The sequence below is a fragment of the Peromyscus eremicus genome, chromosome 12 (assembly GCF_949786415.1).
Source record: "Peromyscus eremicus chromosome 12, PerEre_H2_v1, whole genome shotgun sequence".
In the NCBI taxonomy this organism is placed as follows: domain Eukaryota; kingdom Metazoa; phylum Chordata; class Mammalia; order Rodentia; family Cricetidae; genus Peromyscus; species Peromyscus eremicus.
This window is the reverse complement of record NC_081428.1, coordinates 80,058,945-80,082,299: the sequence shown is the minus strand read 5'-3', so window position 1 is coordinate 80,082,299 and position 23,355 is coordinate 80,058,945. Positions and strand designations below refer to the sequence as shown.

General features: G+C 45.9%; 1 protein-coding gene across 1 annotated transcript in view; it reads right to left on the bottom strand.

The window, feature by feature from the left end:
- The window catches only part of Vps8 (VPS8 subunit of CORVET complex), a 153,509-nt gene that overhangs the window by 94,510 nt on the left and 35,644 nt on the right, over positions 1-23,355 (bottom strand). Inside the window, exons 11-13 of the mRNA XM_059277052.1 lie at positions 23,329-23,349; positions 11,427-11,516; positions 7,753-7,799 (exon numbers count right to left, since the gene is read on the bottom strand). Of these exons, the coding sequence (XP_059133035.1) occupies positions 7,753-7,799; positions 11,427-11,516; positions 23,329-23,349 (158 nt within the window). The remainder of the gene's footprint in view (positions 1-7,752; positions 7,800-11,426; positions 11,517-23,328; positions 23,350-23,355) is intronic.

Here is a 23,355-nt window from a genome sequence, read left to right as displayed (position 1 = left end):
TGTTCTCCTCTATAGGACAGACAGCATGTGGCTGGCCATGCCCATGTTCTCCTCTATCAATGTGCACTGCTAACTCACATTTTTCTCGGCCTCTATTCTTCCTTCATGTTGTCATGCTTGCTGATTTGGATTCAATTAGACTCACAAGTGTTTTTAGCTGGCCATCTTCCCTATGTCCTTCTTAGACTAGCTTTTTCTATTACGATGTTAAGATGGTCACCTTTCTATCAATCATTCCTCAGTCTCTAAAACAGCATCAAATCAAAGCACCTGTGTTGCTCTATGGCCTTGCCCTCCCCGCAGGTGAGCTGTGCTCAAGACAGCAGTGTGGAAGGAGGACACAGACACACAAAGGGAGGGATGGGAATGGCGGTGCGCCCTCTGAGCCGCCCAGTACTGCTCAGAGGTAAAGAGACAGCAGGAACAGGAGGAAGGAAGCCCGTGAAGCTGGACAGATGGGCCAGGTCTGCTCAACAAAAGCTGGATTTTGCTGTGGGTGATGGGAGCAAAAGGAACTTTAAGAAAGGCAGGTGACACGTGCATGCTTTGCTCACTGAGGTGGAAACAGGCGGGATGCAGGAGATGAGGGTGTGGACATAAGCATCTCATACTTAAGGGACATGGGAGAGGGGAGTTTGTAGATTTCAACTGCTTATTTTGATATGGTCTCTTACCAGGTTGCCCAGGCTGGTCTCAAATTTGTGGGCTCAAGTGAGCCTCTGGCCTTGGCCCCCAAAGTAGCCCACACTACACATAGGTACCATCATGGCTGGCTTTGTAGAATCTAAGGACTGTCTGATTCTGTGTGGTATAACTAAAAAGATGGAACGGCAGTGGGTCAGAAAGTAAAACCAGATCATCTCTGAGGATTCTACCGAAGCCAAGGATAACTGCCTGCACATCAGCCTGGGCCTTCCGGTAGAAAGGAGGTTCTCCAATGGCAGGGCTCTGTTGTCCTCTCCAGCTGATCTCCCATGCCAATCACCAAGCTCAGCAGGCTTCAGCTAAAATTACTAAATGATTTAATGAGTCGATAAAGCCATTTGCTAAGAAATAAAGTGAAGGGAAAGGTCTGAGCTAGAAAAGGAGTAACCACAGCAATATCCCTGTAAGTACTGAATGAAGAAATAAATGTGTGTAGGTTACACACATGGTGGGGAGAATGAGGAGAGAGAGGTGAGGAGATGATACTACAATTTAAAATGTTGAAGCTGGACTTTGGGCAATATACGAGCCAAGGGGAGACAAGGCTGACCACGCTGACAAACATATTTCCCACTGGGGACTCACTCAAGAGGGCTGTATTTTTATATGGAAAAGTTCAAGAGCATCTATCATGTCCTAATTTTGAGGTGCCCCCATTTCAACATTGAGACTTGGTATCCTAAGATGTCCCTTCAAAGATGTCCACAGAAATACTGACAGATCCAGTGACAACCCAGAACCATTTCCATAATCTATATTTTGCTTCTTGGCATAGTTACTCATGTTCAGTTTTTGTTTTATCTTGATTGAAGACTTAAAAATACAACATGCCATTTGATGTGCAAGTTTTCCCACAAGAAAAGCCCTATTATATACAGAGCCCTCCAAGATATTGTTAACAAAAGCCAAATCAACATTCAGAGGAAAATCACACTGGGGAAGAGCATTGAATATAAATTCACTTGCACATTCTCTAGACTCTACATAGCTCATGTCCTCACAAAGGCCACCAGTGTCCTTTTGTGGCATCCATCAAGTGTGCCCTCTGTACACATGCCGGTCTGCCAGGATCCTGCAGGGACTGGTGGTCAGCAGGCCCTGGGCAGCAGTTGGCAGAGGAGAGAAATGGAAGAGAATGCAGATCCCTTCTCTCCCAAGTGGATGCCTCTATGCAGAAAAGTACCTGTTTGTGGGGGGTTAACCCCTCCAACTATTGAATCTTTCCAGGAACAGACACCATGTGACACTAGTATCTCGGTGGGTCATTTAAGTCTAGACAAAGTTATTATAAAATAAAGATAACTTAAAGGATGTGGGTAAAGAAAAAAAGACCTAAAAATTCAGATAATGTGTTCCTTTAAAAATACTGTTTACAGCTGGGTGTGGTGGTACACACTTTTAATCCCAGCATTCCGGAGGCAGAGGCAGGAGGATCTCTGTGAATTGAGGCCAGCCTGGTCTACAGAGTGAGTTCCAAGACAGCCAGGGCTACACAGAAAAACTCTGTCTTGAAAAAAAAAAAAAGTGCTGTTTACAGAATACACCAACTAAAAACAGCTCAAAGTAGTGTTAAGTCAAATATGCATAAGACATACATACATACACACACACGGCGGGCCTCTGAGAACACCCTCCAAAGGCAGGTCCTCTGAAGCGCTGACACCCACCATTCCTCAGGTCTACTAAGGAGGAAACAATTCCTTCCGGCCCATCCCGAGTCCTCCTTAGCTGAACTCCTCAGAGGGAGAGACAGTGCAGTCATCGACAGACTGGACAGATGCTTGTCACACACTGCTGCCCCATTTGGCTCTGTAAGAAACCACCACCCACTCTAAAGACCAGAATGTATCTGAGATCATTATGCAATCTCGAACCCCACTGAATCCTCCAATAACTTAGCATCTCCCTAAAAACCGCCTGCATTTCTCATTCTCACCTTCCTTACTTTGAACGGTGTATGTATGTTTCTATATGGCATTGAGCACATGAGTAACCACACTACTGTCACTGGCCTCCATGCTGTGATGTCCCTCTTTTTCTCCATGTCCTTTCTCTGAATTAAATTTCCAGTTTATCCCAGAGAACCTGCAAACAGCAGAGGGGAACTGCCCCCAAACCTATACGAGGCATTAAAAAGGATAACATGCAATGGTAGGCTAGTCACCAGAGATGAATGAGACCAGTCCAGACTGTTGGCTTCTCACCTTTGAGGTCAAGAGGCACTTGGAAAAATACCTGGAAAACCCTATGAGTCTGCTGAAGACTGCTAATACACACTGGCTCACGGTGAGAAATCAAGCTGGTACTGATTTGGAAACTTCCCTGTGGGATAGTTTTCACAGTACCAGAAGGTGCTATGCAGACCACTGGGAAGAGAAGGCATAAATGGTCTTACCCAGAAGTGAATTCTTGGAGCTACAATAATGACTGACCATCATGGTAAAATAATGCCTATTGGTATAGTAGTGGTCACAGGGTAAGCATCTGCTTTTAGAGTAGATTTAATGCCTATTGTACCGAAGGGAGCTCATGACTGGCCAGCCGCCTGTAGCTGATGTCATGGGCCCTACAGGAGAAACTACTATTTTGCTAATGGACATGGCATCAAACTGCCTTCTAAACACCTAAGCTTGTGCCCACAGACTAGGGCAGCTCTTGGCCCTCAGCAGAGGAGCTTTTTTGGTTTGGATGGTGGTGAATACAGAGGCTCACAACTGATCAAAGAGCAGAGAATGAATGACTACCAAGTGCACCATACCCAACAGCTCAGGGAAACTCTCAGAGAGGAGCAGAAAGATTGCAAAGCCAGAGAGGTCTGGACATGACAGGACTGCTGTACTCAGGATCCCAGGGCAGCCCTGACTGGCTGAGTGAGATTTGCACATGATCCAGCCAATCAACTTTCAGCATGGATGGAGACAGGCTTATGAGGCCCCACCCCCAGCTAAGGAGCTGATGGCTGATGGGGGAAGGAGAATCAGTTCTCTCCAAAGGTGTGGACCCTGGTGTGTTGTCTACGCTCCAGGGGATGGCTGGCCTGACACCCGTGCATGTGGAGGTAGTATTAACTGGGACTCAGAATTTACAAAAGAAAAATAAAAAAGAAAAGCAGGAGGGAACATGAGGTAGGAAGGGGTACATGGTAGAGAAGGTCTGGAAGGATATGGATGGGGTAGATATGACAAAAACACATTGTATGCATATATGAAATCATCAAAGAATATTTTTTAAAAGAATGTATTGCTCATAAGGAAGTTCGTAACAAGAGAGATCTCAAATAACTTAATGGTGTACCTTAAGGCCCTATGAAATGTAAGTGAGGATAAAAGGACAAAGAATCAATGAAACAGAGTTGGTGGTTGTTTTTTTACCCTTTTTTTTTTTTTTTTTTTTTTTGGTTTTGTTTTTCGAGACAGGGTTTCTCTGTGTAGCTTTGCGCCTTTCCTGGAACTCGCTTTGTAGACCAGGCTGGCCTCGAACTCACAGAAATCCGCCTGCCTTTCCCTCCCGAGTGCTGGGATTAAAGGTATAAGCCACCACCGCCCGGCTGTTGTTTTTTTTTTAAGACATGTTGGAGCCCACCGAGGTTTTGTAGTGGCTGTACCCAGCAGGACTGCATAAGAGGATGATTGGGCCATGGGCTTGGGTACCAGGTGTTTGGAAGGGTCTACTCTTGGCTACACCTAGCAAGGGGGAGGTCTTTTTGCCACATCCCTTGGCATTGTTATAAAAAGCCCTTTTGAATAAAGTTCTGGGCTGGTGAGTTTTGACCCAGGCCCTCCCGAGGCTATCCTGTGTTTTCTGTCTTTCCTCTCGTCATCCAGGTATCTCTTTCTATCTGATATTTCCCACTTCTTCCTGCTCAAGAGTACCCTGGTCGTAAAAGTGGGGGCTGGTCTGCCACAAAGACAGACAAAAATCAACAAACTTTTAGTCAAGCTAACCAAAAGAGAAAAGATTAATAATATACCTTCCACCTTTCAGGACTGATAGAATTAATGTTATAAAAATTACTATATTGTAAAAAGCACGGCAGATTCAATGTAAGTCCATCAAAATTCCACTGACCTCCGGAACCAGAAGAAACCCTAAAATTCATATGGAAACACAAAAGACTGTGGATACCCAAAGCAATCCTAAGCAGAAGGAGCACTGCCAAGATCCCACAGTACCCGATTCTAACTATGTTGCGGAGCTGTAGTGTCACACACAGCATGGCACTGGCAGGAAAACAGACATGTGGACCAACAGAACACATTAGGGGCCCAGAAACAAACCTGCACAGGTATGCACACTTCATTTTTGACAAAGGTGTCAAAAAACATACACTGGAGAAAAGACTTCCCATTTACCAAAGGGTGCTGGCAGAAATGGATCTCCCCTGCAGAAAACCGAAACTGATCTGTATCTCTCACCCTGGCAAAACCAATTCAAAGAGGATCAAAGAACTTCATTTCAAACCTGAAATAATGGCTTCGAAGGAAGAAAACATCTTGATACATAGTATAGCCAAGAATTTTTCACATGAAATCAAAAAGCAAAAGAAACCATCAGTGGAGTGAAAAAAACTGCCTAGAGATGGGAGAAAACCTTTCCCAGCTATACATCTGACAGGATTAATACTTGGAATGTATACTTTTAAAACTGCAAAAATTAAAAAAGGCAAACTGCCAATCAGTAAGTGGGCCAATGAATTGAACAGTTCTCAAAAGAACTATAAATGGATAATAAACATTCTAAAAAGTCTTCAACATTCGTAGTCACTGGGGAAATGCAGATTAAAACTACTTTGAGATCCCACCTCAGACAAGTCAGAGAGGCTATAATCAGGAAGACAGATTCTGGAGGGATAAGAAGGACGATGATGCTCTCACCATGTCCAGTATCAGGCTGTATTAGCACTGCAGCAAACACAGCATGGTGCTGCTGTAAACAGAAAAAGGCACAGGACGGGGGAGGGTCTACACATAAACCACACAGCTGCAGCCCCCGATCTTTGAGAAATGCATCAAAAGTACACACTGCAGCAAAGACACCTATCAACAAATGACGCTGGAGATCTGGATGTCGAAGAATGAAACTAGATCCCTCTCATTCACCCTGCATAAAAACCAACTCCAGAGGACCTTAGTGTCAAAGCTGACTAAGGGCGGCAGTGGAAAGAGGAGGAAAAACACTTGCCAGGTCAGTGTAAGCCAGCCCTTTCTGAATGGGACTCCAGTCACTTGGAAACAGCACCACAACAGACAAACAGACTTCCTGAAATTAAAAAGCCTTTTGCACAGCAAAACAAACAGCAAATTGAGTAAAGAGACAGCCTATAGAAAGGCAGAGCTCTGCTAGCTATACATCTGACAGATGAGCCACATGTAGAATGTACAAAGAATTCAAAATGAAGAACAATAAATATATGGAAACAGAAATGTAAATAAAAATTAAATTGAGATCCTCCCTTGTCCTGGTTAGAAGGGCAATCATTGGGATGGCAAGAAACAGCCAATGCTGTCAAGGATGAGGATATAGGAGAGCCTTACACACTGCTAAGGGGTAGAAACTAGTCCTGCCACATAAGCACTACAAATACCCTCAATATGTGCTGGACAGTTTTATGTCACCCTGACATGAACTAACGCCATCTGAGAGGAAGGAGCCTCAACTGAGAAAATGCCTCCATAAGATCGTAGGCAAGCCGGTAGGGCATTTTCTTAATTAGCTGATGGGGGAGGGCCCAGCTCAATGTGAGTGGTATCATCCGTGGGCAGGTGGTTCTGGGTTCTATAAGAAAGTAAGCTGAGCAAGCCAAGAGGAGCAAGCCAGTAAGCAGCACCCCTCCATGGCCTCTGCATCAGCTCCTGCCTCCAGGTTCTGGCCCTGCTTGAGTTCCTGTCCTGACTTCCTTCAGTGATGAACAGCAATATGGAAGTGTAAGCCTAATAAACCCTTTCCTCCCCAACTTGCTTTTTGGTATCACAGCAGTAGAACCCTATCTCAGACACCATGTGACCCAGCTCCAAGTCAACACATCAGAGACACTTCACACTAACGTTTATTGTAGCGTATTCACAACAGCTCTGTGAGGGAACCAATCCAGGTGTCAATCCACAGAGGAATGGACAAGGAAGCGTGGTTTACATACACACTACTATTTTTTCAGCACAAAGAACAGGCCATATCACGTCATTTGCAGGAAAATGGATGCAACTGGAGAGCATCATATTAAGCAAATGAAGTCTCAAAGACAAATATTGCACGTTTTTCTCTTATTCCTGGGTGCTAGATTAAGACAGCTGCATAAATCACGTATGTAGGGGTGAGAAGAGCGTAGGAGCAAAACTGTCCCAGGAGGAGAGGATAACAAGAGTGGAGGAAGAGAGGGCATGCACACAGTACTTTTTGTATTCCAGTACTTGATGCAATCCAGCACACAACTACTAAAGGCAGCTGTTCAGAGGATGTTACCTGTCATTACGCTCGACTCCCAGCACATTCCACCCAGTCACAATCTAACTTCAGGATCTCACATGTGGACCTGATTTACTCACATATCTATTGCTAATTCCACCTAATTCCAAACTCCTGGGGTTTGTCTCATTGTGGTTTGGTTATTTTAGAGCAGTAACTGAAAATTACATTTGAACTGCCCTTCCCAAACTACCAGGAAGTTAATATAAACTAAACATATCAAGTGAGGGTGAATAAATTGACAGATGGGCTGGGAACTAGATGTTCACCCCCATATACACCACAGAATAAGGACTAGGCGGGAACCTAGGACAGAAAGGCTCTTTCCTGAATGGACAGTCTACATGTAGGGCTTTACTATTTATTTCCACCAGTGAAAACTCATCATATATACTTACGTTTGAATGGAAAGGAAAGTACTATCTCCATCTGCTTCCAGATTTCTGTGTTATAATCACTCCTTCTTATATTAAAAATAAAGACCTCCTTTACTGTTTGAACACCAAGGGCCAGTGTCTTAACTCCAGTTTTTCTTTCTTTCCATCCTTCCACGTGTGTTATGAAAGTCAAAGTTTATTAACATACCTTGGGTCAAGAAGACTCCTCAAAAATTTGAAAAGCAAAACCTGGTTCTGAATAGAAAAATGAAAAGTACAATTAGATACTGAATTTCCAAAGCTGTGAGATGCTTCAGACCTTCAGTGAGCAGACACCGCTGCTATGGAGCCTTGTTCCCACCTCGGTGTTGCAGACTCTCAGTGCTCCAGTCACTGCCACTTGAGTGTGGAGGCACACACACACCACTACCTCAAATGAAGACCCTTCCCAAGCAAGCTCGCCCCAACACAAGGGACTCAAGCGGCCAGTGCTTGGACCTTGCTGTTGACCTGGGCTGTAGAGATAGTCTCAACCTGGCTCGCCGGCCCTCTGCCTCTCACAGGGCCTGCCGTGAGACAATTAATGGTGGGGGACTTGGGGGAACATTTAAGGTCCAAATTAACAATGACTTCCAAAACCCACTCATCATCTCTGCAACAAATCAATCACAACTTCGAAGTGTTAGCCATTAGTACACCAGAAAATCTGGGTTCTATTTCAATATTCCTTAGCTGTATGACTATGTGACTCAGTGTTCAGTTTCCCTATGTGAAAACAAAACAAAACTACTCTGTGGCTGCTATCATCAGCTCCAGACCCCGGCTGTACGTCCCCTGCCTTTGTCGTACAGCAGTGACAACTAAATGAGATTAAACTTCTTATACCACATATTTAGAGTTTCAAAGTTCTGAAGCCTAAGCAAAAATAAGTTTTTAATTTTTTTCTATGTATTCAAATTTCTTCTGTAACAAGCAGGGAGCATCCAAAGTGAAAAGAATAAAATTTTCAATATGATTTTTAAATATATTTATGGCTAGGGATGTAGCTCAGAGATAGAATCCATGCCTAGCATGCACAAGACCTAAAGTTTGATCTCACAGCAGAAAGGCACGCTCACACACTCACACTCACACACACACACACACACACACACACACGTATTTATTCATGTGTATATGCAAGGATAGAAATATATGCTACTTTTTAAAAAGACTGACTCGTATATAGTCATTAGTCTCCATCAGTCTTCATATCCTGTCTTCTCTATATTGCTTTATTTTATTTTACATGACTTCCTCCTGGTTATAACTTAATATTCTGGCTAATTTTTCATTCCAAGAGTTCTAGGGACTATTCTTCAGAAGCAAATTGCATTAAAAGTAAAGGAACTACATAAGATCTGTGTGGGGTTTATATGATCATTAGAACTTGGCAGTAAAATACAATTTCTTTAAAAGAACTGCGTAGGACTCAACAAACAAGCCACGATCAAACAGTCGCCTTTTTCTTTTCCCCAGCTTTTATTTATTTGACTGATGAATCATATTCACTCAACAGCCTCTATGTCTTTTCTTATGGGTGGGGGTCAGGGTGGGATCCTGTCATTGTTAATTTTACATTTTCAAAGACAGTCCCAGAAGCACCAGAACAAGCAAGACTTAGCAGACCTGCTTTTTAAAGAGGAGAGAAGCTCTGGGCTTGAGCAGCGTGAACAGAAGCATTTGCCGCCCCCACAGTCTGGCCGTGGGTCCTTCCCTGGGCTCCAGCATCATTCCAGCCCAGTTATTACCACCACAGCCTGGCCGTGGGTCCTTCCATGGGCTCCAGCATCATTCCAGCCCAGTTATTACCGCCACAGCCTGGCCGTGGGTCCTTCCATGGGCTCCAGCATCATTCCAGCCCAGTTATTACCGCCACAGCCTGGCCGTGGGTCCTTCCCTGGGCTCCAGCATCATTCCAGCCCAGTTATTACCGCCACAGCCTGGCCGTGGGTCCTTCCATGAGCTCCAGCATCATTCCAGCCCAGTTATTACCGCCACAGCCTGGCCGTGGGTCCTTCCATGGGCTCCAGCATCATTCCAGCCCAGTTATTACCGCCACAGCCTGGCCGTGGGTCCTTCCATGAGCTCCAGCATCATTCCAGCCCAGTTATTACCGCCACAGCCTGGCCGTGGGTCCTTCCCTGGGCTCCAGCATCATTCCAGCCCAGTTATTACCGCCACAGCCTGGCCGTGGGTCCTTCCATGGGCTCCAGCATCACTATAGCCCAACCATTCTGTAATTGCCGTTTGGTCCGTCTTCGTCCTTGTGAGCAGAAATCACACACAAGCTTCCCTCATTCCCACAGCTTTTGTATGTCCTCTTCTACATTTGAAGTTTCTGGCCGCAGCATCAACACTGATTGAATTAATGGATGGATCTCTGAGCTAGGTAGTAGACCTATTATGGGATAACCTCGAACAACTGAAAATCTTCCCACATATTGAGCTCCTTTCTAAGTGCACAAATGCATCTGGAACCCGTTCCCTCCACTCCCACTGACTTTGTCCTGGTCACTACCTTTCTGCCTGCGCCCTCTGTCCTTCAGGTGCTTACTGCTCTGTGTGTGCTCTTTGCCACAGTTAATTTTCTATAAAGTGGATCTAATGACACCAGCCTTTGCATAACCACTGGTAGTCCTCCAACACAAGAGAAATATAAATGTCTTAACATCACAATCAGCTCAAGCCCCATCTATATTTTCTGGGCTCTATCGTCATAGCTCACTCCTTCTAAAACACTGCTTCTCACTGCACTGAAGCCGTTTCCCCCGCCGCTTCCCCCACCACACCTTCTACCTCATGTTTCCTACAGAGTTGCCCAGCCTCTGAACATAAGAGCTGCGCCGTGCCTTTCTGTCTTTCCACACCAGAGCCCTTCTTATCAAGAAAGTCTTTCCCGATTCGGTTTGTAAACAGACTCCTGTCCTAGTTCTGGCAGCTCTGGAGCTGTTTCCTCACCCCTCCCCATCTATCCGTCTTCTCTCGTTCCCATGGTCCCTTGGGTGGATTTGTAGCACAGCTCCACAGATTTACACTACAGCCACATGAGTGCATCTGTGCTCCTGGAAGCCGACCGCTGAGTGTTGCAGGTACAGAGTGGGGGTGAATGAATGAATCCCACCTCGGTCTCCCATCACTCTCAGCTTGCTCAAGCTTTCATTTTGCCTTTCTGCAGTTATTCCGGACCACTGCTGCTGCACGGGAGGACTGTGGGTGGTACTTTATCTCCCCCCGGCCCCCCGTGCTGTCCTACTGCCTAGCTCTCATTGATCATCATGGTCATCAGCCAACTCGATACTGGTGCCATGGTGGTAAACACTGAGCAACAGCAGGTTCTCACACAACACAGAGCTCCTCAGCATCCTCCATGAATGCAGCTACATCTAGAGAAGCTGTTCCTTGAGAAACTCTACGACGTCACCACTGGCTCAGCTTGAAGGTGGCAAAGTGCATAAGTAACATGAACCATCAATAGAATAGAGTTGTGGGTCCTACAGCTACAGAAAACGGGAGGATCTTCTACGGGTTATGATTTCTAGACTAGCATAGTTTAGAGCTTCAAAGACGTTTCTTTAATATCAGTATTTGTTATCCAAAAATGAACTCCTTTATTTCAATACTCAAAGATTAATACACAGCTACTCCCACCCCCACAATGCATACAGAGCACACAACACACACACATCACACACCACATATACAACACACACACCACATACACACCACACATGGCACATCATAAAATTACTATCAACTGGCAACTGTGAATTCAGGCAATAACCACAATCAGAAGCCCTCAGACAAAGATGTCCTTTTCCATCATATGCTCACAGTCCTTACCTGAAGCTGTCCAATGACTATTTCAATCTGTCCAGAAAAGTGAGTAGCAACCAGCTCAGCAGCTTTACAGGGCTTCAGGGACACAAGTTCCTGCAGTCAACAGAAAAGACAGGGGCTTTTTCTAATGGTACACTTAGTGAGCCACTGGTAGACCCGAGGCTCGATACTGTCATGAGCTTCCACAGTGTACTTCAAGAGACACTGCTTTGTGCCTTAATTTAGGGGTCACATTGCCAATTAGCAAAGTTAGAATGATCCCATACTGTAAATCAGAATTAGGGTTCATTTTTAACCACTCTTAAGATTTGTAGGCAGTGGATGCTTTAGAAAATTCTGGATTCTGGCCATGGGAGCCAGGGGTGGGCACAAGAGTACAATCTCTCCAAGCTCCCTATAGACTCTCACGCCTTCTTTAGCTAGAATCCTAGCTTCACCTCTGGTGCAGGGTGAGTTTACAAACCAGGAGTGTCTGTGGAAAGCAACCTGAGTCGTGGCGAGACTAACGTCTTAACCCTTGTTAATTACCCATTTTCTAGGATCCACATCTGTCAAATCTAAGAATCCCATACGTCATCTCCTTGAACTCCCTTGACCCTTTGGGCTACACTTTCACTTTGAAACTTTCTCTTTCTGGGATTCTCTTACCACTCTGCCTGCACTGCTTAGTTTCTACTGTCAATCTCTTTCTGGGATTCTCTTACCACTCTGCCTGCACTGCTTAGTTTCTACTGTCAATCTCTTTCTGGGATTCTCTTACCACTCTGCCTGCACTGCTTAGTTTCTACTGTCAATCTCTTTCTGGGATTCTCTCACCACTCTGCCTGCACTGCTTAGTTTCTACTGTCAATCTCTTTTCTGGGATTCTCTCACCACTCTGCCTGCACTGCTGAGTTTCTACTGTCAATCTCTTTCTGGGATTCTCTTACCACTCTGCCTGCACTGCTTAGTTTCTACTGTCAATCTCTTTCTGGGATTCTCTTACCACTCTGCCTGCACTGCTTAGTTTCTACTGTCAATCTCTTTCTGGGATTCTCTCACCACTCTGCCTGCACTGCTTAGTTTCTACTGTCAATCTCTTTCTGGGATTCTCTTACCACTCTGCCTGCACTGCTTAGTTTCTACTGTCAATCTCTTTCTGGGATTCTCTTACCACTCTGCCTGCACTGCTTAGTTTCTACTGTCAATCTCTTTCTGGGATTCTCTTACCACTCTGCCTGCACTGCTTAGTTTCTACTGTCAATTTGACACAAACTGGAGTCCCCTGGGAAGAGGGACTCTCAACTGAAGAACTGCCAGGACCAGACTGATCTGTGGGCTCGTCTGTGGGGCATTTTCTTGACTGATGACTGACATGGGAGAACCCAGTCCATTGTTGGTGGCACGGTCCCTAGACAGGTGGGTCTGGGCTGTCCAAAAAAGCTGGTTGAAGGGCTGAAGAGAAGGCTCAGCAGTTAAGAGCGCTGGCTGCTCTTCCGAAGGACCAGGTTTTAATTCCAAGCACCCACATGACTGGCAGCTCACAGTAAGTCCAGCCCCAAAGGATGTGATACTGTCTTCTGGCCTCCCCAGGCACTGAACGCACACAGAAAATAAGTAGAAAATAAGTAGAAATAAAATCTAAAAAAAAAGAAGAGAAAAAAGGAAGGAAGGCACTGAGCAAGCTCAGCAAGAACCAGAGCCAGCGAGCCAGTAAGCAGCACTCCTCCATGGTCTCTGATTAGTTCCTGCCTCCAGTTCCTGCCTTGTACTCCTGCCCTGCCCTCCCTCAGTCATGGACTACGATCTGGACGTGTGAGAAGACATGAGTCCTTTCCCCTCCAAGTTGCTTTGGTTGTGGTGCTTATCACAGGAACAGAAAGCAATCAGAACACTGCCTTTCAATTCGTGCCTTTCTCTGTGGGAACACCTTGGCCAAACATAGCCATAATACACAGATAAATGCAAAGACCAAGTGTAGAACAGCATGGAATACTAATTCCACAATAATGGATTCCACCGAGAGTGAAAAAGACAAAATAACAAAGAATTCAAAAGAATGATCATAAGAATGTTCAATGAAATCAAAGAACACAAAGTCTTGAGTGAATTAAAAAGCAATACAAGGGATGGAGAGATGGCTCGGAGGTTGAGAGCACTGACTGCTCTTCCAGAGGACCAGGGTTCAATTCCCAGCACCCACATGGCAGCTCACAACTGTCTGTAACTCCAAGGTCTGACACCTTCACACAGACACTCATGCAGGCAAAACACCAATGCACATAAAATAAAATAAAAAAAAATTTAAAGCAATACAAATTAAAGGCTAAATGAAACAAGGAGGATGGCATTGGCTAGGAATGAGGAATTCACCCGTGGTAAGAAATACTGAAAAAGATCTAATCAGGATTTTAGAAATGAAGAGCTCAACAAATCAAGACTGAGTAGAGTGCCTCACGAGTAGATCAAGCAGCAAACAATCTCAGGGCCTGAGAAAGGGGTGTGGGGGTGACTTCAAACATTCAGACAGGAATGAAAATAAAACAACCAAGTAGGAATAGAACATGGAAGATCTACAGGACACATTACAAGAACAAAGTTATACATCATACACACAAAAGAAAAAGAAAACTAAGGACACAGAAAATATATACAAGGCAGAGGAGACGGATCAATCAAGTATCTGCCATGTAGGCAAACAGTTGGTATCAGCTGGAACACAGAACTGATTTTGGATGCCTGGCAGCCACGTCAAAGCCAGGTGCAGCAGATGCTTCTATAACCCCGGAATGTGGGACAAGCACAGATCCTTGCAGCTCACTGGTCTTCCAGTCTAGCCCACTGACAAGCTTCGGGTTCAATGAGAGACCCTGCCTCAAAAACACAAGGTGGGAGACTGAGGAAAACACACCAGATGGACTTCTGGACCTCATAAATGTGTGTGTGCATGCGCATGCACACACATACACACACACACACACACACACAGAGAGAGAGAGAGAGAGAGAGAGAGAGAGAGAGAGAGAGAGAATGAGAATATAGTCAATAAAGTTACAGCAGGGAAAAAAGTTCTATCAGAGGACACTGAGAGATGGTTCAGCAGTTAAGAGCACTTGTTGCTTTTGCAGAGGACTGGATTCAGTTCCCAGCACCACATGGTGGTTCACAGCCACATGTAACTCCAGTTCCAGGGGATCTGATGCCTTCTTCTGACCTCTGTGAAAACCAGGCATACACGTGGGACACATACATGCATGCAAACAAAATGTTCATATACATAAAATAAATCTTAAAAAATGTTTAATCATAGTAGAATTTTCTAAAATCAAGGGACAAAGATAGCCATCCCCATGCAGAAAATATTCAGAATGCCAAACAAGCATGACCAGAAAAGGACTTCACCAAATCACATTATAGCATCCTGAACAAAGAAAGAATACTGGAAACTGCAAAAGATGAGTACTAAGTCATATAGGCAAAGCCATCAGAATGCAGCGGACTTCTCAACAGAAACACTAAAATTTAAGGGCAAGCAACTGTGTGTTCCACGTTCTGAAATAATAACTGCCAACCTCCATCAGTACTTCCAGAAAAGCCTAAACCGAACACTAATCTTGATTATCAATTTGACACACCTGGGAAGAGGAAACCTCAACTGAATTGTCTTCATCAGCTTGTCCCATGGACATGTCTATGGGGCTATTTTCTTAATTGCTGGTTGATGTAGGATGCAGGAGGGCCCAGCCCACCGTGGAAGGTACCATCCAGAGGAGGTATGCCTCGGCTGTCTAAGAAAGGCAGCTGAGCAGGTCAGGGGAACAGTGTTCCTATGTGGTCTGTAGATGTAACCAACCATCTTATTAAATAAGAAACACAGAGCCAATTCAGAGAAGAAAGCCAAGAGGTCAGAGCTAAGAGCCTTACCCTTTCTGCTTCAGCGATCCTGCTTCAGCCAAGAGAGCTCTCTGAAAAGGACCTACTTTTTGTGTGTATGTCTTTATATAGTTTAGCTGTTCTGTCTTTTCATTGGTTGTAAACCCAAACACGTGACTGCCTCGTCACTGCCTGTATGTACCGCCCTCCAGGTCCTTAAAGGCGTGCACCACTGCCACCACGCACTTGCTATGGCTCTAATAGCTCTGACCCCCAGGCAACTTTATTTATTAACATACAATTAAAATCACATTTCAGTACAAGTAAAATACCACCACATTTTTTCTTTTTTTTCAGTTCCTCCCTTGTTTTCCCTCAAGGACGGACTGTGACCTGTAAGCCAAATGTTTCTTCCCCTAAGCTGGTTCTAATCAGTGTTCTTTTGTTTGTTTTGTTTTTATTTTATTTATTATGTATACAGCATGTATGACTGCATGCCAGAGGAGGGCCCAGATCTCATTACAGATGGTTGTGAGCCACCATGTGGTTGCTCAGAACTGAACTCAGGACCTCTGGAAGATCAGCCAGTGCTCTTAACCACTGAGCCATCTCTCCAGGCCCTCTAATCAGTGTTTTAGCGTCAGAAATGACTGAGCAGAAGCTGGCACTGGAGAGTGGACTGTTGCTCTGATGAGCCTGATGTTTTATGGGAGGAAGATGAAGGATTTGGGAACTTGGGGCTGGAAAAGCCCTTAAGTGCTCAGCTGAATGGGCTGTTCTGTGGGAGCTGGAAGACAAGAAGGCTGAAAGCGGCACCAGTGATGGAGGCCTGCCTTGTGAAGCTCCAGAGGGAAGTGTGAGACCCCCTCAAAGACTATCCAAGCCACTTGTGTGGTATTTTGAATTAATCTGTGAAGGGAAACCTTTGCTTTACACAGACCATGACTGAGACTAGCACCACTGTGGTGAAATCTTCTGGGAAATATCTCCTCAGGGTCAGCACACAGAAGACGAGGTCCAGGGAGCCAAGGCTGCAGCTCAAGGTGGAAGTCGAATTCAGCAATGTCAAAGAATCTTGTACACGGTGTTGGTTCTGAAGGCATGAAGGGGTCATGGAGAGCAGCGTAGGCCTGGCACTATGAGAGGCCAGGGGATGCCGTTGGTAAAGGGGCACACTCAGTTGCAGCAGAAGGTCCAGGACTGAAGTGGTCTTGGAGAGCAGCTGAGGCTTGGTGCCATGTGGCAAGGTTAGTTTCTGAAGAGAGAGGCCAGGAGGCCATTGCTGAAGGTGCAGCCTCAGCTGCAATGGAGACTCCAGCAGACTGGAGATGCCTGGACCATGGGTGACCATCGAGAGCAGAGGTAGCTGTGGGCTGGAGCTGGACTGAGCCGAGGAGACAAGCTGTGTGTACTGCGGATGGCAGAACTGGAGAGGTAGGGCTACCCATGCCCATCAGAGTTCAGAAGTCCAGGGGCGAATCTCTTCAGAGGTATCAGACAGGAAGCATTTGTACATTGTTGGATCTGAGTTTTGCTTTGCTCTGATTGTATTTGTGGTCTGCTTCTTCCTTCTTGGATTAAGAAGCATACAACTGCCGGGTGATGGTGGTGCACGCCTTTAATCCCAGCACTCGGGAGGCAGAGGCAGGCGGGTCTCTGTGAGTTCGAGGCCAGCCTGGGCTACAAAGCGAGTTCCAGGAAAGGCTCAAAGCTACAGAGAGAAACCCTGTCCCGAAAAACCAAATAAAGTATACAACTTATTTTGAATTTTCTAGGTACCCACAGTTAATAGATTTTTGGATTTCTTTCAATGAGAATTTGGACTTTTTTTAAACTGGTGGAGTTGTGTTTTATATTGTGGTATTAATATTAACATGAGATCCTGAATACAAACCAAAAAAGGAAAGTTATTATTTAACCATGATTAGGTTTGTATGTCAGGTTGACGAGGAGTGAGTGGGCTCATGACAGCTAATCTTGCTTGTCAACTTGAGATGCTGCCTGTCAGATGGCTCCCTGGGCATGTCTGTGAGGCATTTTCCTAATTGCTAATTGATGCAGGAGGGCCAAAACACTGTGGGTGGTGCCGTCCCTGGGGAGATGGGCCTGTGCTGCCTAAGCAAAGCAGCAGACGAAGACAGTCAGTCAGCAGCTCTCTCCATGTTCTCTGTTCCGGTTCCTGCTCCAGACTCCAGCCTTAGCTTCCCTCAGTGATGTACTATCCTGAGTCAAATGAACCCTTTCCTTCCCCAGGTTGTTTCTGGACAGTGTTCCAGCACAGCAACAGAGACCTAACCAGAACAAAGGACAAAGAAAAACTTCCCATGCTGGATGTAAACCAAATGAACTCATGACCATGACCACCCAGGTCACACTACAGAAGATACCTGAAGGAATCCCTTATACTGAAGAGAAAAGGAAACACATCAATGAAGTCATTTAGAAGAATAAAGCACACTAGAAGAGCAGGAGAGCAGAAAGAATAGAAAAGTCTTAAACATTCAAAAAGCAACAAAATAAAAGGAATTAATGAATGCCTTTCAACAATTGATAAACACTAATGGCCTCAATTCTCCAATGAAAAGGTGCAGATTAGCATACTAGACTCAAACAGAATCCATCCATTTGTGCTTCTTATATTCTGTCTGATCACAAGGAACTACACCAAGAACTCGGTACAAAGTGAACTCCAGGAAAAACAACAACAGCAAACCCTCATAGAGACTGACCAGCACACCAATGAATGATGAATGGTTCATAGAGGTGATCACGAGGAATTTAAAATTCCTAGAATTGAATGGTAATGAAAACATAACATACCAGATGTAATTTGATACAATGAAAGCAGTTCTAAAAGAAATGTCTACAGCCATAAATACCTAGATTTAAAAACCAGAGATCACTCAAATAAATAATGATGCATTTCAGTGTATTAGAAAATAAGAACAAAATAAATCCCAAACCAGTAAGATTAGGACAGAGGAGCTGAAGAGATGGCTCAGTGGTTAAGACTTCTCAATCATGAGAACCAGGATTCGGATCCAAGTATGCACATGGGGCAGCTCACAAATGCCTGTAACTCCAGCTCCAAGGGATCTGATGTCCTCTTTCAAACTCTGTACACACATGTGCACATACTATCACATATATACATACATAAGTAAAACAAAATATTTTTGAAAACATTCGGGTGGAAGTCATGGGAACAAAAAGAACACATGAAGAATCAATGAAACACAAAGTTGATTTTTCACAAGATTGACAAACCCACAGTTAAAACTAACCGAAAGAAAAAGATCCAGATTAATAAAATTAAAGATAAAAATTGAGGTATTACAACACATCAGTGAATGCTCTGAAAACCTGTATTCCAATAAACTGGAAAGCTACAAAAAATGGCTAAATGTCTATGTGTCCAACCCATCAAATTAAACCATGAAGCCAGAAACAGGTCAGACAAATCTATACCCAACATGAGATCGAAACAAAAACAAGTCTTCCAGCTGAAAGAGCACAAGCCCGGAAGGGGTGTCTGGGGGAGGGTCTGCAATACCTTCAGGGATCAGCACCAATGCTCCCAAACTATCCCACAAAATAGGACGAGGAAGGACAGTGCCACACTCGTGGTAAAAGCCAACATTACCCCAATATTAACACCAGATAAAGACACAATACCAACTAGTACTGCAGTCAACATCCCAGAGGAACACAAATGCAGAAGTCCTCAAACAGTGGGAAATTCATTTCAACACCCTTCCACTGTATCCTTGGCTTGATCTCAGCTGTGCTAGGATGGTTCACCATGTGCAAATCAATGCATGCAATACACCACATGGGGAGATTCAAGGAGAGAAAACACAGATCGTGTAAATACATACAAAAAGGCTTTACCAACATGCAACAGCATCCCTCCATGATAAAAACCTTGGGGTGAGAAAGAACAGAACACATACCTTCACATAATAAAGGTTGGCTGCAGCCACATTATACTAAATAAGAGAAAAACTCGAAGCTATTTCCATTAAAACATGGAATGACACCAAAGTCAACTCACTCCTATTTGCCGACAGTATGATCTTATATGTGAAAGATCTTAAGACTCTGCCAGAAACTTCTTAGAACTAATATTTTCAGTAAACTAGCAGAATGCAAAATCAACATTAAAAAAAAAAAAGTTGCTGTCCCTATATACCAGGAATGAACACTCGGAGAGAAATCAGGAAAGCAATCCTATTCACTATAGCTAAAAACAAAACAAACAAATGAAAACTTTGAAATAAATCTAAGGAAGGGAAGGACTTCCTCAGTGAAAACTTTAGAGCACTGAAAGAGGAAATTGAAAAAGACACTAGAAGGTGGATAGACTTTCCATCTTCAGATAAATATTATGTGAGGGAGACCAGCTCCCTCTTATTTCCCCAGGGAGAAATGCAGAATATGTAAATAGAAGTATAGAGGAGAGAGATAGACAGAAAACACAGGATAACCTCGGAAGGGCCTGAGTCCAAATCCACCAGCCCCTTCTGTCTCTTCAAAAGGGCTTTTAAAGGAATGCCAAGAGATGGAGCAAAAGACCTCTCCCCAGCACAGCCAAGTGCAGACCATTCCAGACACCTGGTGACCATGCATGTGGTCAAGCCATCCCCTAATGCAGCCCTGCTGTGTAAAGCAAGCTCAGATCTCAATAGGAAGCTTTTGTGGGCTCCCACAATTTATGGATGTAATAGACAGATCTGCAGAATATTATGAAAAAGCTTATATTACCAAAAATTGTCCTGGCTAGTTTTATGACAACTCAACACAAGCTAGAGTCATCTGGGAAGAAAGAACCTTACTTGAGAAAACACCTCCACCAGACTGGCTAGTATGCAGATCTGTGGGGCATTTTCTTGATTGACAGTTGATGGGGTGGTGGCACCCTGGGCAGGTGGTCTTAGGTGCTGTAAGAAAACAGGCTGATCCCAGCTGTAGTGCACAGGAGAGCAGGCCCTTCACCCTGCCTGGACAGCACACTAGAGCTGACCCTGGTGTGTGTGTGTGTGGGGGGGGGGGGTACGGGGTCAGATGAGCCAGCCCTGAGGGTGTGAGAACAGGAGAGCTGACCCCGCCCCACTCCTAGGCCCCCTATAGCAATTGGGAGAGAGGGCCTTGCACCTTGTCTGGGCAAAACAGTAGAGCTGGCCCTGGTGTTATGACTGTGGCCATGTTGGTATCCTAGGAGAGTGCCACTGCCCAGGCCAGGCTGATCTGAACGGCCTGCGCGTCACCTGGGGTCATGGTATTGTCCAGGCCAGTGCTGCTGCCAAGGGTCCAACGTCTGTGTCCATGACCCTACGGCAGCCAGGGTCTGTGTTGGTGACTGAGGGCCATGCTGCCATGGGGGTCAAGCCAATCTGAGTGGCCTGCATTGCCATCTGGGGCCATGTGACATCCAGGCCCAGACTGCTCCTGAGGACCATGTCTAGGTCCATGGTCCTACCACAGCTGAGTTCTGTGTTGATGTCCACGGCCCATGGTACCATCAAAGACCACACAAATACCCGGGGTCTGGGATGCAACCTATGGCCATGCTGGTGTCTGAGGGCAGTGCCGCCACAAGGGCCATGACAATCTGGGTGGCCTGCGCTGCCACACAGGGCCAAGGGGTCATCCAGGCCCAGGATCTGTGGCCCAGCAGCAGCCAGGGTCTGGGCTGGTATTTGTGGCTCCTGTTGCCACCAGAGGATGAGCAGATGCACTGGGTCTGGACAGCCACCTGAGACCATGTTGGTGCCTGAGGGTCTTGCTGCTACCAGGGCCATAATGAACTTGATGACTTGTGCTGCCACGGAGGCCACGGTGACATCTGGGCCCAAGCTGCTGCTGAGGACATGTCTGGGTCTATGTTCCTGCTGCAGCTGGCATCTGTGATGATGTCCATGGCCTGTGTTACCACAGGGAATAATAGGAACCACATGTGTTGAAATCCGAGGGCCCGTGCTGAGCTGGCCCTGCCCTCACTAGACACTGCAGCAGGAGAGCTGGCCCCTGCACCACCCCTCACCACTGGCATGAAGAGCTGAGGGGGGCAGTCCCAGCAGCTTTGACTGACCAGCTCAGCTACCACTCAGACCCACATTCTGGGCCTTGGGTTTGTCCACCCTAACATCTACCCCATCTATGACCTGCTGGAGTGCGTGAAGGGACTGTTCCTGCATAATGATAACCGCAAGATATCCGAGAGGAGTTTTGGTGAGTGTTAGATGATGACCGTGCCAGAGGCCTTGAGCCAGACCAATGAGTCCACTGCAATGAACATTTTGTGGGTGGGACTGATTAAAACAAAAGGGTGTACTGGTGACACACCACAGCTCCTGATGCCACTGGGATGGATGAAGTGTGTTGGAAGGATGGAGGAGCGAGGTAGTTTGTTTGTTTTTGTTTTGTTTTTAACTAATGTTTTTTGGGGGTGCATGCTACAAGAGGGAGGGGCAGATATGGAGGGACTGGAAGATGAGAGGGACTGGGGTGCATGACGTGAAATTCCAAAGAATCAATAAAGAATTATGTAAAAAGAAAAGCTAAGTACAAGAACTGAGGAAAACGTCTATAACATCTGTCACTACTTAGCAAAAGTTAACCTGGAAAATACCCATTCCAATGGTACAATGCAGAAGGTTTAACAGTCCCAGCTCTGGTCCCCATCTGAGGAATGTGCCCCATACTTCGGCACCAGCTCCAGTCGGTCAACAGAGGTCAGTGAGGTGCACAGCCCTCAGTAGTAAATCTTACAGCAGCAGGTGAGGTTAATACGGAAACCTTAACTGGCTACAGGGCCAAGAACAAGTGGTGGAGGCGAGCCCAGTCCTGCGCGCTCGGTCCTGCACGCCCGGTCCTGCCTGCCTGCTGGGTCCTGCCTGCACGCTGGGTCCTTCATGCCTGTCCTGACTGTCTGCTGGGTCCTGCCTGCCTGCTCTGTCCTGCCTGCCTGCTCAGTCCTGCGCGCCCGGTCCTGCTGCACGCCGGGTCCTGTCTGCCTGCTCGGTCCTGCCTGCCTGCTGGGTCCTGCCTGCCTGCTGGGTCCTGCCTGCCTGCTGGGTCCTGCCTGCACGCCGGGTCCTGCATGCCCTGTCCTGCCTGCCTGCTCTGTCCTGCCTGCCTGCTCAGTCCTACGCGCCTGGTCCTGCCTGCACGCCGGGTCCTGTCTGCCTGCTCGGTCCTGTCTGCCTGCTGGCTCGGTCCTGCATGCTTGGTCCTACGCAAGACGGCTATATCATCTCCTCCAAGGCTCAGGGAACATCACAGAGCAGGGGTGGGAAGAAGCAAGAGCCGAGGAGGGGGAGATATGGACATGACGCAGCCGATGCACTCATGAACTCACTGCAGCTGTGGTCATCTGTACAACACTGAGCCCATCACCATTTCATCCTAGAGGAAGGGCCCATGAGGCTCAGCCCACCCTTAGAGACTACGGGCAAGTAATGGTAGCTGGGGGAGGGGTGTTATTTTCTTCAGTGGTATAGTCGTTGCTCCAGTAAATAACCTCTCACTCATACCTGGGCACTCAGTGGGTCACACACACAAAGAAGATGTGAAAGTTGTGGTGGCTTGAAAGAAAATGGACCCCCAAAGGGAGTGGCACTATTAGGAGGTGTGGCTTTATCGGAGTAGGTGTGCCTTGTTGGAGGAAGAGTGTCACTGTGGGGGTGGGCTTTGAGGTCTCATATATGCTCAAGCCACACCCAGTGTCTCAGATCACTTCCTGTTGCCTTTGGGTCAAGATGAAAGGACTCTCAGCTCCAGCACACCACCATTTCCCACCATGATGATAATGGACTGACCTCTGAACTGTAAGGGAGCCACCACAATTAAATGTTTTCTTTATAAGAGTTGCCATGGTCACAGTGTCTCTTCACAGCAACAGAAACCTTAACTAAGACAAAATTATGAGGGGGACTTGAGAAGAGGGTTCTAGTGAGAGATGCAGGAGAATGAGAGGAGAAAAGGCATGAAAATGCTAAAATGCTAAAAACATGAAACTGTCAAAAATTCCTTAAGGACTTGGAGTCAGTACCTCCATATGATCCATTGCTTTCTGCCA